We start from the raw sequence: 16,110 nt of genomic DNA, 5'->3' as shown, positions 1-16,110 counted from the left end.
TTCAGCTTCAAATGAGAGCATTTCTTTAAAAATATATATATATATATTGATTTATTGGCAGTGCTGGGTCTTTGAGGCTGAGCGTGCTTTTCTCTACTTGCAGCGAGTGGGAGCTACTCTCTAACTGCGCTGCAGGGTTCTCATTGTGGTGGCTTCTCGTTGTGGACCACGGGCTCTAGGGTGTGCAGGCTTCAGTATTTGCAATTCCCCGGGCTCTGGAGCGTGGGCTTAGTTGCCCCATGGCATGAGGGATCTTCCCAGACCAGGGATCGAACCTGTGTCTCCTGCACTGGCAGGCGGATTCCTGTCTCTGTGCCACCAGGGAAGCCCCAGGAGCATTGCTTTAAAATTGTAAATCTGCAATTTGATTTTAATTGTGCATAATAGTAGGACGATAGAGTAATGTACATAATTGGATTCCCCAGATAAAACTAGCACCTTGTGTTAGCTTTTAGTTTAACTTATTTCTCAAATATTCCACACAGTATTAACAGCTTAAACTTCTTCTCCTCTTAACTAGTTTACTTTTTCATACCTCTAGTGTGGATGCCACACATCTGTGGAACAGGCAGAAGTGTAAGAGAAGTAAAGGCTCTGAGACCCTTTAACTGTTACTTGAATCATTGAATGAATTATGTTACCTTCTTGGCTTTAACCAGGAAATTGTGTTTTTGTATTGTCATTTAACCAAACAGATTTCCTTAAAAAAAAAAAAAACACACACCTAGCTTCTGTTAATGTGAATTTTTTTTATACCTATAGCTTAATTCTTACAGCTTGGGAGGGAACATAAATATGTGACACATCGAATTTATTCTTTTTTTAAGGTTACATGCAGGGCCATTGGGATTGGGGCTTACCTCGTCCGACTGGGACAGAGAACCATCCAGGTCGAAAATTCTCACTTAATCCTGACAGGAGCTGGGGCCCTCAACAAAGTAAGTTTCTAGAGTTTGGGAGAAGTGTGTGAAGCTTTTCAAAGACTGTTGTGAATTCTTAATTCCAGGTCTTGATTGGTCAGGGAAGATATTCAGCCCACACATTCCTCAGTCTCTCTCTCCTCCTCTCTCCATCTTCTCTGCCTATTCATTCATTTGACATAATGAGTGTTATGAGTACCTACTATGTGCCTGACACTATTCCAAGCCCTGTGTATATGTTAATAAACAAACCATATATAACTCCTGCTGCAAAGAGTTTACATTCTGATGTCTTTCTAGAAAGATCAGATTGACTGCATCTGTTCTGCCCTCCCTCCCTTTTTCTCATCTGTGAGCAAGCAATGTGAGATTTATACCTATGAAACATCCTCTGAACATGGCAAGGGTGTCAGGTTTTAAAGTTTTGAGAAATTTGTGAAAGCATCTCTGAAGAGGAGCACTTAAGACATGGTCCCTTATAGGTGAGGAAGTACTTGGTCAATGTTGAATGGAAAGTGGGTGGATGGATGCATGGATGGATTGCTAAGAAAAGAATGTGACATGGACATTTACTGTCCCTTCCAAAGAAATGCTTGTGCCTGTTCAATCCAAGTTCATAGTGGTTTTCCACAGAGGGGAAAAAATATATAGCTTTCACTCTTACAGTGACCTCAGTACCTAAGAATAACTGCATATACAAAGGACCGTGTAGTTCCCCCTTCTTTGCAGGCATAGGAAAATTATTTTCTCTCCAAAGCTAAGAATATGTAATAGTCTAAGGCTGGCTGACTGACCTCATACAGCTCACATAACCTCTCATCTTTCTTTATCCGTCAAAGATGAGTAATAATTTCCACCTTTAAATGAGGAAACACAGGTAAAAGCATCTAGAACTCTGCACAAAGCATTGGCCTGCACTGCTGTTGCAGTTACCTTTTCCTCTCTCAATATGGTTTGGGGACCGAACTTGCGGAATTACACGTGTGCTAAGTTAGTTGTTTATTAGACTTGCACAAACTTTTTTTTTTTTTTAATCCAGCCTTGACTTTCAAGAAGAAGGATTGGAATTCAGTGTCCCAGCCTATCATCCCCATTTAGAATAAGTTGACACTGCCATCAGTCCAGTTACCTTTGGGGGAACGCCAGAAATGAGAATGGTGTGAGGTGATAAGCTTGCTCTCTGCACCCGTGTGAACTCTGCATCCTTCTCTGGGTTTGCCTTTCTCTCCAAGGAAAGCAGAGCGGTGCTCACAGAGGCCGGCTTGGATGTCCTGCTCTTTCTTTAGAGAGTAGCCTGGACATAAAGATTGTGAACTGTCTCTACTGAGGGAGGTTATTGCTCTGAATGAAACTGGCTGAGAGTCTTACGTTTTAAAAAAAAGTTGTTCTTTTGGATCCTTTTTCTTAGAATGAGATATTGATGCATGCTGAAGAGAACTGTACGTACCATTATCTGTGAGGATCCAAGGTAACGAAGACACCTACATTTCTGTAATGTTCCTCTACCTGAGCAAAGAGCTAATTTCTAAAGTGTCTTGTCACACTGAGTTTCTTATTTTTTCCCTGATAGCAAGACTATTCCAAAAGGCAGAGGTGTTGTCATTGTTGTGTTATTGTCACTGCTGCCGGGGGTTTTGTTTGTTTTTTCCTGAAAGCTTGGTAGTTGAATTTCAATCATGCTACAAAGAAAGCATTATCAGTTTTGTTTTGTTTTCTTAAAATCTGGTTAAATTGCTGTGATCAAATTCATTATATTCATCTTCCTCTTAGCCTGCAGGGCTGCTGGTTAAAGTCTAGTTGTAGGGAAGAGACAGTGAAGCTGCAGCTGTAACTTACCCTACAATGCTCATTTCCAGAAGGATATGATCATTTGTAGCTGAACGGAGTGATCAGTTATAGGGGTTACCTAACCCTGCCCTGACTGCTTCACTGTCCTCTTACATGGAGCCATGGAGCTGGCAGACCCTCGATTTCATGCAAATTCATTAAAATGTCCTGTCTGCCCCTGTGCCTCTCAAGTATGAAGAAGGGGACTAGACGGGAGCCACATACTCTGGCTGCCTCCTCCGCTTTCCTGCCTGTGCACATCCTGTCTTTGTGTGCACCGCTGTCGCTCTACACAGTCTGCCTTTTCTTCTATAGGAATCTGTGTCTCGCATCCGCTGGGCGTGTGTCCAGGTCACTTTGAGTGCGTGTCTCTTCCTGCCTGGGCGCTAGTCTCTGTCTCTTTGTGTCTGGATCCCTCTCTGTGTGCTTCCCTGAGTCTCCATGTGTGAGAAAGTCTTTGTGTGTGTCTGAAGCCCCGTAGAGCCTCCCCAAGCCCTGACCATCTAGCCTGTCATACGCGTGTACCTGTGTAAATGTAGGTGGTGGACGCCAGCCTTTAGACTGTAAACATTTGACCCCTACCTTTCTGAGTCTTCATCCTTTATGTTAAACATTAGGGCAAAGAGTCAGAAGGGTGGGGGGAGCATACAGAGGTTGTAGGGAAAAAAAAAATCTGTGTGTGCAAGTGCCGATCCCGTTGACCCCTTTGAAAATTGAAATAATGATAATGCGCGTCTCCTGACTGCATCAAAGTATCAGCACATCAAAAGCCAGGAGGCATGAAATGCAAATGATAAAGTGAAAGCAGATGGATTGTGCATGATCGCCGGATGCCCAATGAATTTTAAAAGGTGCTGGATTGCAGAGGGGGGGTGGGGTGGGGGTGGGGGTGGTACTGAAATAAACACGTTATCCCTGCGATTTTTTTTTTTGTTCTTGACGCGCACTCCTGACAGTATTTTTTTCACACTTGAGTGAACACCCACTTCATCTCTCTCTCTCCTCTTCTCTCTTTCTCTCTCTCCTTTCTAACTCCACCTCCCCCCCACCCCCCCCCACCTCTTACACGTCTCAGGTCGTGTCGCTGCAGCTCCGGTGGAAATAATAAGATATAAACCACGAGGTTGTTATTTGCATAGAAATAGCATGGAGCCCCAGGCAGCAAGGGAGAAGGACACAGGGATCATTTGTCTAAAATTTTAATGAAAACTTTTGCTGAGGCAGAGATTTTTTTAAAAACTTTCTTTCTCCTCGCTCTTCTCCTCCCCCTCCCCGCCCCCCTCCACCCCGTCTTTCCTTTGACTGAACACAGTTGGGTGTGAAGAGAAAGGGTTGACACTCCACATATCACACTTCTGTAACGCAGCCACATGTAAATTGTTTGTTCCTTTAATAGAAACGAAGCTGGAAAGACACACATTCCCAACTTAATACACTGCGTGTCTGCGTCAAGCTTTTATGGCTGCACTCCATCTCAGCACCCACGTGGTGTTGCCCGTCGTTAGCCAACCCGGTTTTAATTAGTTTAGCCCTTCCTACCTCTCTCTTCCAAAGACGCTTACTTTTAAAGGATTTCTTTTTGTAGCCGGCAGTGGTCACCTGCATGTAAAACATGACCATCCCCAGGGTTTCCTGTGTCTTCCTGTCAGTGATCTCACTGTTCACTTACATGTCTTTTTTAGGGGCTCCGTCCTCTGCCATTCTGTCTTTTGTTTACCAAGACCAGACAGTGCTCCCCACATGTGTGCTTTGATCCCCGGTTCTTGTCATCTGAGTATTTGTATATCCTCGTTCCTTGAATGCCATGTTCTTTGCTGCCTGTAGTTATGTGTGAAATATTCAGAATATTACACAGGTGAGGAGAGATACAGGATCCAGTTTTCTTAAGCGTCGCAAAAACAGAGTTGACATTTGAACTCAAGGCGATGGGCTGGTGATAGGGGCAGCCTGGATAACTTTATTTGAAACTTAAGAGCATCTGTGTGGCTCCTTGTAACTTTCTGGGTGGGCTGGTGGCATGAGGGCCATTTTACAGATGGGAAGACAGAAACAGCAGAAGGTAGAAGAATACCTTTGTCTACTCGTTCCACCGACAGAGACTAGAACTAGCAGCAGAACATGAACCTCCACGTCCCTGAGTTTCATTTAAGGTGCGCTCAGTTCCCTGGGCTCAGTGTCCACAAGGCCTGAGAAGAGAAAGTAGTGTGATCATTTTATTTTATTTTTTAATTATTTATTTTACTTTAAGCTGCACTGGGTCTTCATTGCCGCGTGGGCCTTCTCTAGTTGCAGCACACGGGGGCTACTCCTCGCTGTGGGGCTGGAGCTTCTCATTGTGGCGGCTTCTCTTTTGCGGAGCACTGGCTCTAGGCAAGAGGGCTTCAGTAGTTGCAGTGCGTGGGCTCTGTAGTTGTGGCTTAGTTACTCCTCGGCATGTGGGATCTTCCTGGACCTGGGATCGAACCTGTGTTCCCTGCATTGGCAGGCGGACTCTCAGCCACTAGACCATCAGGGACATCCCAGGGGTCATTTTACTTTTTGTCCAAATGTCATGCGAGTGATAACATAAGTAAGAGAAGCTCCTAAGGGCCTGCTCTCTCATGTCACTCAAGGTAGTGGATCATGGGTTCCCAGTTCTTCAAACAGTAGGCAGTGGGCGGGCAGATCCTTCAGAATTCCTCACTGAGAGGTAAGGACGGACTCGATGGACATGGAAGACTGCCTGCCAGAAGGGAGTCAGGCTGGCTTCGCAAAGGCAGCAGCTTGTGTGCTTGGGAAACTGGAAACAGAGACCCTTAATGGGCTGTGACAATTTGTAGAGCCATAAACTCCTAAGTCAAGGCGACATTGGACGTTTGCAGTGACTTTCAGATCCACTTCCTCTCCTTCCACTCTTTGCTCTGTTCTGTTTACTGTGACGTCAAGAGGTCGGTAGGCTGGGAGGACCTAGAAATACAAGGGATATAGACTAGAGCCTGCCAGTTCTCATCCACTGCCCAGATATGGTAAAAGCTCTCTCTTTATACCAAGAAATCAGAATTGCAGTTTATGACTTGTCCTCTGGACAATAATTGTCTCTGGAGGTAAGGCATGTGCCAGTGGTCTGATAGGTGGATTATAGATTCATTCAAGAGGTGATGTATGATTTTCTTATGCTAAAGCATTTTAAAGCTTCTGCATTAAGGGGGAAAAGATATCCAATAATCTCATTCCCTTTAGAGAGACCAGGTCCCTGGTACCAATGGATCTGCCAAGAAAAAATAAATTATATGATGAGTGTGACTAGGGCTATGTGTTAAGCCTGTTAATTCTGCTAATCTTGCTTTTGAAACTTGGTATCAGGCCCACACTGGATCTCAGTTTCCAAATACATGTATTTGTTTGTCTGTACCACGTGAAACGTGACTCTTTGGGGTATAGTATCAGAGCTCCTCCCAGGAGCTTGTAGCACCGGGAGCCTGCACTGTGCATTCTCTGTCCTTGCCCATGACACTCTCATGCACGATGTGAGTCAGCCATGGGGCTTGAGAAAGGAAGGGATGGTTCTTCAGCTCTGGCTGCCTTGTAACTGTCATGTAACTTAAAGAGGCAGACTGGGGACTTCCCTGGAGGTGCAGTGGTTAAGGCTCAGAGCTCCCAATGCAGGGAGTAGGAGTTCCATCTCTGGTCAGGGGACTAAGATCCCACAAGCCTCATGGTGAAACCAAAAAAAAAATAAGAGAAATAGACTGGCCAGGTTTGAATCCAGGCTCTGCCAACTGTGAGTGGAGCGACCTTGAACAAAGTACTTAACCCTTCCAGGTCACAGTAGTGTTAACCATAAAACAGGGCTTGTAACAGACCCTTGTGAGGATTAAATGAGTTAATACAGGTAATTCACTGGTAGTGTTGTTGTCTTCCCTAAGATGCATTTAGGCGCCTGTCTCAGTGCAGCTCTTTATCTGAGACGTGGAAGTGAAATACAAACACAACATCCTCTCTACTTTCTGACCCTTGGAAGGCAAAGATTCCTTTAAGAAAATGTTAGATGTCAGTCCTCACTGTGGCAGTACATCCACATATTGACTTTCCCCATAGATGTTATCTGAAGACAATCACACACTTTGGAAAGCCATTAACGCTAGAGGCACCATGTCCGGCCCTGATAGGGTAGTATATGTGTCAGTCATATGTCTGCGCAGGTCCCCAAGGACTTGTTGGTACAATAGCTCATAATCACTCTAAGGATCAGTCCAGCAATTTGCATTTTTAAAAGTCCCTAACTACCTATTTTCACAACAGACAGGCCCTGTTCTCCGAAGCTCCAGATGGGATCAGTCTCCTTTCTAAAGAGGGTATGTGAGCTTCCTCTTGGAATCAGTCTCTCTTTAGCATGAGGAATGAGCTCTCAGAAAAGGTTGCCCATCCCCTTGGTTTTCAGGCCTTTCCCCCTGCGCACACGTAAAATAGGGGCCACCTGACCCCATCTGGGGAGTTGTTTAGTTTCTCACCCAGTATTCCTCGGGTCTGAGAGGAAACTGTGAGCAGGGCTGTTTGACGCCATGAGTGCACTGAGGTCATCAGCAGGCAGTCTGATCCCCACTCTCTGGTGGAATTGTCATTCAGGGGTCCACGGCCTCTGACCCTCTAAGAGAGCCCGCGTGGGCATGGTGGCCTAGACACTCAGGATGGGAGAGCCCACACAAGCATCACTCTGGAGCTTCTAGAGTTCTGAGGCTCTGCCTGGGCATTGAGACTTGGGAATGATCATGTTCAATAGCCTATTATAAACGTGCTAAAACTTTTTGAAGTTTCAAAGCCTTTGATGTTAGTCACTCAGTTATGTCCAACTCTTTGTGACCCTCTTTGTGACCCCCATGGACTGTAGCCCTCCAGGCTCCTCTGTCCATGGGATTCTCCAGGGAAGAATACTGGAGTGGGTTGCCATGCCCTCCTCCAGGGGATCTTCCCAACCCAGGGATTGAACCTGTGTCTCTTATGTCTTCTGCATTGGCAGATGGGTTTTTTACCACTAGCACCACCTGCGAAGCCCATCACAGCCTTTAGATTTTAAAACAATTATGTATTTATTATTTATTTGGCTGCATGGGATCTTGGTTGGAGCACACAAGATCTTCGTTGGCAGAGTTTGGACCCTCTAAGTTGCGATGCATGGGCTTAGTTGCTCTTCGGCACATGAGATCTTAGTTCCCCAACCAGGGATGGACCCCACTGCATTGCAAGGCAGATTCTTAACCATCACCAGGGAAGTCCCTCAGATTTTTTTTTCTAAGAAAAAGCAAATAAAATTTTTTTAATTATTCCTCTCCTTGCCATGTACTAGCAAAGCAACTAGCCCAAAGCAACTTTGGGCTCTTGTCTCTTTGGGGCTCACTTTCCTCTATGTAAAATACATTTCCTATCTTAAGGTGAAGACCAGAGGGTCTCTGAATCTTAAATTCTTTTAAATTTCTAGTACTCTCTTATGCTATGAAGATGTGTCTTGACTTCTAGCCCGGGAGTTGTGTTAGGTTGGGGCAGGGAGAGAATAGATTGGAGCACTGGTGGGGAGTCTAAAAAAGTGACTACATGTGAGAGAATTCTGTGTTAGTGCGATTACATACTAGTAATCTATAAAATTACTATGTATTAGCAAGGTTAGGAATGGGAGTTGTAGAGCATAACAGTTTACTTTTTTTTTCCATATTACAGAAGAGTTAAGTACCAGGTGGTGATGGTAGTGATGTAGTTCATGATGAGAACAAGTGGTCCTAGAATTATTACTGGAAGCGGAAGGATCCTTCAGAGTCCCACTGCCCAACTGTTGTTTGAATTTCTGCTGTAACTCCATTACCAAATAGTCATTCAGTGATGCTTGAAAAACTCTACTGAAGGGCAACTCAGTACTCTTTAAGCCAATCCGTTTAATCTGTATGAAGTTCTTCCTAGTCTGTTTCTCTATACAGACAAACTAATTCCTCTTAAATAGTAGTTCAAAATTAACAAAGTGACTCCCAGTTTGATGCTCTGGCCTGTTGTAGAACTGAACAGAACCAAATTCTTTCCCATGTATTTTCGCTTTCAAAGTCCAGTCTTGTCTCAAGAACAAACGTAGTGAAGATGAAAATGCTCTTCAAAGATAGCAAAGAAATTGGATTCATAACATTCCAGCCAGCTGAAAATATGAAATGAGTTTTAATTACTGGAGGAACAGCTAAAACTCACCACTTGGAAATAGTACTCTCTAGAACTTTAGGGATCTGCTGCATGCTGTCCGCCCAGGCTTTTATACCTTCTCATCACCCGCCTTGTCAAAAGTCAAGGTCGTGATACAGGGCTGGAAGATAGGGTCTTTTTTATTATTTTTTGCTGCACTGGGTCTTCGTTGCTGCACGTGGGGTTTCTCCAGTTGTTGAGAGTGGGGGCCCCTCTCCAGCTGCGGTGCGCGGGCTCCTCATCGCGGTGGCTGCTCTTATTGCTGAGCGCTGGCTCTCTGCACACGGGCTTCAGGAGTTGAGGCTCTTGGTCTTAGTTGCTCCTCGCAGCATGTGGATCTTCCCAGACCAGGGATCGAACCTGTGTCGCCTGCATTGGCAGTGGATTCGCAACCACTGGGTCACCAGGGAAGTCCAAAGATAGGTCTTTTTGAGAGCTATATATTCAGATACTTGTTAAAATTAGTTTAGTGGGACTTGTTTCAGAAATCAGTAGGGTGATGTAGACTGAGGGACTCTGAAGCCCTCTGGGCACACAAACCAAGATGCTAATTTCTCACCCACTCAGCTCAGGGAGCAATCTCTGGCTCACACATACATGTGACCTCTGCTCTATGTCTGCCCTCTCTCCAGAGCATCCTATCCAGCCCCCAGGACTGGATGCGCCCTGAGTCTTGGAATCAAGAGATGCCTCCACTTCACAGGTTCTGGGGTGTGTAGGATCTGTACATGTTCTGCCTGTCATAAACATCGTCCCTGAACTCAGGCTAAGTGCCCCCCAAGGACTGGTGCCCTCAGCAGAGCAGCTCAGCTCTTCATCTTCCCAGTCATTTAGATGTTATGCCTCCTTGTGCTGGGTTTTCTTCACTTCTTTCCAGCCATGTTCATTGCTCTGTCTTTGCAAATTAGTGTTCAGTTGAAGCTCTGCTGTTGTGTCTCTCCCTCTCCTCTCCCCTTAACCTTTCTTCTCCCCCCAACCCCTGCCTGAAACCCAAGTAAATTAGCTTCTCACCCCTGCCCCCCAGTTTAAAAAAAAAATTCCCATACTCCTCCAGCAGTGTCTGTTCTTGGATTTGCAGTCAGCAGCCATCTCCAATAACCATCCGGCTGTCAGCTCTGCAGCTCCCCACTACCTCCCACCTCCCCCATCACTCACCAGAGGAAAAAGAGAGCCAGGGCCAGAGCTTGAAATATATCATGCAATAGTGTATCATGAATTTGTTGTGAATCACAGCGGTGAAGCAGGTTTATTTATTTCTGAGACCTTAAATCAATACAAAGTAGGTCTCTTAGTTCTGAAGCTGGGATGGAGTGTGAAAAAATGAGCCCATTGTACTCTTAAAACTTTGGGGAAAGGAGATGACAGCTATATAATTCCATTTACCAGGCACTAGGGGCTTTAATGTGAAGGTGACAGGGAGCTCTTTGTGCATTTAGAGCACCATATCTTCTAAATAAAAGATCTGTAGACTTGATAGTGGAGCATAGCTCCGAGTTTAATAATCTCCAAGCATTAGACTGAGCCAATATGTTCCCAAGTCAGAGAGTTCCCCCCCAAACACTCATAAATTAAAAGTGCAAGAACTGCACACGTTGGTAGATTAGAAATGCAAGGGCTTCAGTCTTCCGGGGCGAAGACAGACCTGGTCCCTGGCTGTGCACAGACTGCTGTGTGAATATGATAAAGACGCAGGAAACGAGACTGTTTAGAAACCTGACTCCTGACTGTTCATCATTTTCGGGAATGTCCCCTGCGCGTGGATCCAGATCTGGCTGTGTCCCCTCTCACTCAGAGTGGCCACCTTCACCCAGTCTAATCAGCAAACGTCCACCGTCAGGAATGTTGAATTATGAAAGGAGAAGCTTTAAGAGCAGTTTAGATTGATAACAAATTACCATGCCAAGGCGTCAAGTTTTTCTGGTTGATTCTTGACTGGGTCCTAATAGTTTAAATGTCTTAGAGTCTGGAATTTAAGCCTTTTAAAATAGTTTGCACATAAGAGAAAGTGAGAAATCAGTGTTTATTTAGGAAAGGAACTCATCTGAATTTAACCAAGAGCATAAGATGCAAATATGGGAAGTCAAGACCGTTGGAACATATCATCAACTTGTGGGTATCTTCATTTTCTATCTAACCCTTTGATAAAATGTCTTCTCAACAGATAAAGCAGGTTTATGCAGCTCAGTAGAGCAACCCTAATGTAATATGACTTTATAGTATATAGAGTTACTAGCTTAATTCTAGCCCAGGTAAAGAATTTTGAAAGAAAAACCCAGTATCTCCACTGGGGAAAACTAAAAGGAGAGGAAAACCAAACCCCTCGTTTTGCTTAAGGAAGCCCCAACACATATTAGCACTAATAGGAAAGGCTTCTATTGCTTATAGTCGTTCAGCTTGCTGAAAATACCAACCAGGGCTGAGTTTTTATAGAACGGTGAGAATGATGGCAGTTCACCGGCATTTATTGTGTGCCTGTTGTGTTAAGACAGTAACAGGCTTTTCACGTGTTTTAAGAGGAAAACACTAAATTGCCGCCCACCAGATGTAGATGAGAAAACACAAACAGAAAGGCTGAAGAGATGAAAGGTCGGTGTTACTCCCCAAGAAGCCAGGTCACAGCAGGCACCAAACTCTGTGCCTCTCCACTGGTGGGCAGAGGCAGTCACACAGCCAGCTGCCTTCCAGTACCGACCTCATTTCCCATACCTAGTCAGAAAAACCACTGGGAGGTGACTGGGAAAAAAAAAAAAAAATATATATATATATATATATATATATATATGAAGAGTTCTCACAACTCAATAATAGGAAACAACCCAGTAACTTTTTAAATGGGTAAGAAATTTGAACAGACCTTTCACCAAAGGTATAAAGATGGGTAAATAAGCACATAAAAAGATATTTATCTGTTAGTCATTGCTGCTGCTGCTGCTAAGTCGCTTCAGTCGTGTCCGACTCTGTGCGACCCCATAGATAGCAGCCCACCAGGCTCCCCCGTCCCTGGGATTCTCCAGGCAAGAACACTGGAGTGGGTTGCCATTTCCTCCTCCAATGCATGAAAGTGAAAAATGAAAGTGAAGTCGCTCAGTTGTGTCTGACTCTTAGTGACCCCATGGACTGCAGCCCACCAGGCTCCTCCACCCATGGGATTTTCCAGGCAAGAGTACTGGAGTGGGGTGCCATTGCCTTCTCCGTATTAGTCATTAGGGAGACACAAATTAAAACCACAGTTAGACCCTACTAATATAAATTTAAGTTGACATACTAAATGTTGGTGAGGATGCAAAACAACTAGAAATCTCACATGTGTTGGTGGGACTGCAAAATGGTACATTCACCTAGAAAAAGTCTAGCTTTCTTTTAAAAAAGTTACCCACTTCCAGTGTATCCTAGCAATCCTGCTGTTCAGTCTCTAAGTCGTGTCCTGCTCTTTGTGACCCCGTGGATCACAGCGGGCCAGGCTTCGCCGTCCTTCCCTGTCTGCTGGAGCTGACTCAGATTCGCGTCCGTTGAGTCCGTGGTGTTATCTAACCATATCATCCTCGGGTGCCCTCTTCTCCTTTTGCTAGCAGTCTTACTCAACAGAAACGAAAACGTACATTGATACAAAAACCTGTATGGGAATGTACAGCAGCTTTATTCATAGTTGCCTGACACTGGAGACAGCCCAGATGTCAGCTAACAGCAAGCAGATGGACAGGTGGTAGTATCTCCATAACATGGAATACTATCTGCAGTAAAAAAGGAGCTGCCACCTGTGTCAGCGTCAATGACTCTTGGATGCGTAATGCTACTGAAAGAAGCTAGACGCATAGCATTCTAGAACGGGCAGCGTTGTTGAGACACAAGGATCCATCCAACGGGTGGGAGAAGGGACTTGATTACAAAGGAAATGAGAACACTTTGGGGGCTGATGAAAACTTTTGGGGCAATTGTGGGTGGTGGTTATACACCTCTGTGATGTCAGATTTCATAGAATTGTACACCTAAAATTGGACAGTTTCACTATATGTGAATTATATGTCAGTAGACCAGACTTTTACATTTTTCTTCTGTATTTGGAAATAATTTATTGTCAGTGTGTTCAAGTCTGCAGCTAAATGAGCAGTTGGTGGATCCCTGAGATGAGTGATTTCCTCTGGCATCAGTTTTGACTCTGGAAGTCTATGCCTTTTTCTCGTACGTTTGACAAGTAAACTTTCATGAGGTTCCTCTCTACCCCAGTTCCTCCTCCTGCCATCTACCTCATTCCTCTATTCTCCCTGTATCTCAGTTTCTTTTTGCATAAATATCTTTTCTTTTTTAAAACATTTACCTTTTTTTGACTGCCCTGGGTTTCCGTTGCTACACGCGACCTCTCTCTCGCTGTGGTGCGCTGGCTTCTCATCGCAGTGGCTTCTCTTGTTACAAAGCCCTGACTCCAGTCGTTGTGGCTCACAGGCTCGGTTGTGGCATGTGGGACCCTAGTTCCTGGGCCAGTGATCCAGTCTGTGTCCCCTGCATTGGCAGGCGGATTCTTAACCATGGGACCACGAGGTAAGTCCCGTAAATATCCTTCCTACCACTGGTAGCACAGTCCCTTTGCTCCAGTTTATCCATCAGCAAACCTGACCACTTATAAAGAGATTTTTGGGCTTCCCAGGTGGCGCAGTGGTAAAGAATCTACCTGCCAATGCAGGAGACGCCAGAGTCCCCTGGAGAAGGAAACGGCAACCCACTCCAGTATTCTTGCCAGGAAAATTCCACGGACAGTGCATTGGGGTCGCAAAGAGTTGGACAAGACTGAACACGCACACACACATAGAGAGATTTTGGGTCTTGCGGTGGGTGGCATTGAACCCAGCCATGGCTCAGAGGCTTCCCATCCTGTGCCGCCAGTGTGTCGCTGCGTCCCTTGTCTAGCCCCAGCCTGCCAGCTGCCAACCAGCTCTGCGGTTTGCCAGTGATAATAGCGGCAACAAAGCAGGGGAGGAATTTGCAACCCTGGGTCTCTGTATAAAGGGACTATATTTTGGAACCCCCAAATATTCTTGGTCTCACGGGCACTGGTCCTGTCTCCCTAGAGGTTTAATTCCGTTCACCCTTGGATGTATTCCTGGAGAAACATTTACACAGTAATATGTGCTGCAGCACTTAAAATTGTTAATTGGAGATTGAATTACTTGTCAGCTTTTAAAAATGTAGTCCTCTCAGGTCAAGGAGGAGGGTGTTAGCACCAGGAGTAGATGAGCTATTACATTTTTTTCTTCCCCTTCCTCTTTTCACTCCCCCTCCCTTCTCCTCTCTCTCATCCTTTCTCCTTTCCTTTGTCCCTATTTTAACACTTCTTCCCACTTTTTCTTTCTCATCTCTCTCTCCCTTTCTGCCTTAACCAAACCTTTATCAATAACCCAATAGATCCCAGAGGGACTTTAATGTCTAAAATCATGGAGGAAATCCAGTGATGACAGTTGCTCAGGAAATTTACAAAACCCCTCCTGAAATCCTCTTAAGAGTGGAAATACTCTCATGAGAAAGAGGATGGACTCCACGTGCATAGCCAAATTCTTAGATCCACCAGGAATGTTTAAAGGGGAAAAGGTTCGATAAAGTGGGAGAAAACAGCAGCAGAATTTTTATTTTTTATGTATTGATATGCATCATTGTTTCTCACATCTGCAGCACACAATTGCAAATATTTGCTTATAAATCTGAGGGGCCTGATAAAATATGTATATATCAGGACAAAAGCAATTTTTTTTGAAAAAATTTGAGCTAAAGTTGCATCTATGAAACTCGGAAGGCTCAAAGCCCGGGTGCTGACGAATATCCTGACAAGTAAATACTACACTCATTCAGTATTACACAGTGATTTCATTTGCACAAAACCTCACAATACTCTACCACTTCACTCAAACGTCTGGAGCACTGGGGAAGGGAAGAAACGAGTTTATCTTGATCTCCAAAAAGGGATTTAAGGGCGAGAGCAGGCGGTATATTAGACTGTTTTCATTGCCTGTCAGCCGGGGTAAACCTGAGGTGTCTGCAGCGTCTCTAGATAAGCAGCAGCAGCAGCAGTGGTGCAGGCCTGTGTGTGTGTGTATGTGTGACTGCATTCATCTGTACTGCCTGTGCACCTCAAAGTTTCTAAAGGCTCTGCAGCATCTTTCACGGAGCCTCTAACATTGGTGTTCTGCTAATCACTGGCTAGAGGCAGTGCCCTGAATTCCCAGGTCCGCCAGCTGGAATGACTGAGTGCTGGATGAGGCTTAATTTTATGTGGGGAGTGAACGGAGATCCTCTTTCAGGCCGAGCCCTCATTCAGCTCTGTCAGCATCGACACTCTTCAGCAGGGGACCTGAGATGGTGCCTGTTCCTAGTATTTCATGGCACTGCCTCTCCACTCAGACTTGGGAGGAGGCGGCAAAGTAGGGCCTCAGCAGAGTCCCCTGTTTTGAGTGGTTCCTATGTTTAAGTGGTTATTGATGCTGTTGGGCAGATAAACCAAGAGTTTGTATCATGTCGTATAAAATGTGCAAGGAATAATTTCGGAAATGGAATGTGGCGAGCAGCATGACCTATATACGAATGGGTATGTCCAGTTGAAAAAAACTGATGAATGAAGCTCACCTACTTCATGAAAATGATATGTTGATGAGGGTTGTGTACTCCAGGTTTTGCCATAGAAGGTTGGTAGGGCAACAGATTGAAGACTGTAACAGTGGTTGGGTGGTCCTTTTCTCTGCCTTCCTGATGCTCATCAGGGTTAACGTAACTGCTCCAGTGCCATCATTTCAGAGTTGGGCAGAATGGGTTTTGTCTTCGCCCAGATTCAGCTTCTGCAGTTGGAGCTTTTGTTGTGAAGTATTCCAAAATCATTAAAACCACTTGAGTCAGCCCCGACCCCTATCAGTCAGGAGCTGTTGTGTGCGCCCCATTCTCCTGGTACATGCTGCACACATACAGTCATTGAAGATGAACTGGAGGCTCCTGCTTTCTCTTCCCCAGTTGTTAAGTAGCCATGATTGTTGGCATTTGTTTGTGGTTAGTGAAGCAGGCTTCATTTTTTGCGTGTCCTTCCCCTCTGCACCTGCCCCCACCCACTACCGCCTACCTCCTGCGATAAGGCTGACCAGAGGGAGCTCTTCGGACACTCTGTCTGCCATATAATTTTTATCTTTAGTTCCCA

General features: G+C 45.0%; 1 protein-coding gene across 7 annotated transcripts in view; it reads left to right on the top strand.

The window, feature by feature from the left end:
• ACACA (acetyl-CoA carboxylase alpha) overlaps positions 1-16,110 on the top strand; it is a 286,531-nt gene that overhangs the window by 223,776 nt on the left and 46,645 nt on the right. For all 7 annotated transcript variants that reach the window (XM_070772628.1, XM_070772626.1, XM_070772625.1 and 4 more), the window contains one exon: positions 828-938. In XM_070772628.1, the coding sequence (XP_070628729.1) occupies positions 828-938 (111 nt within the window). The remainder of the gene's footprint in view (positions 1-827; positions 939-16,110) is intronic.

This window comes from Bos indicus, chromosome 19 (assembly GCF_029378745.1).
Source record: "Bos indicus isolate NIAB-ARS_2022 breed Sahiwal x Tharparkar chromosome 19, NIAB-ARS_B.indTharparkar_mat_pri_1.0, whole genome shotgun sequence".
Lineage (NCBI taxonomy): Eukaryota > Metazoa > Chordata > Mammalia > Artiodactyla > Bovidae > Bos > Bos indicus.
Note: the sequence above shows the minus strand (reverse complement) of the source record. Positions and strands in the feature narration are given on the sequence as shown.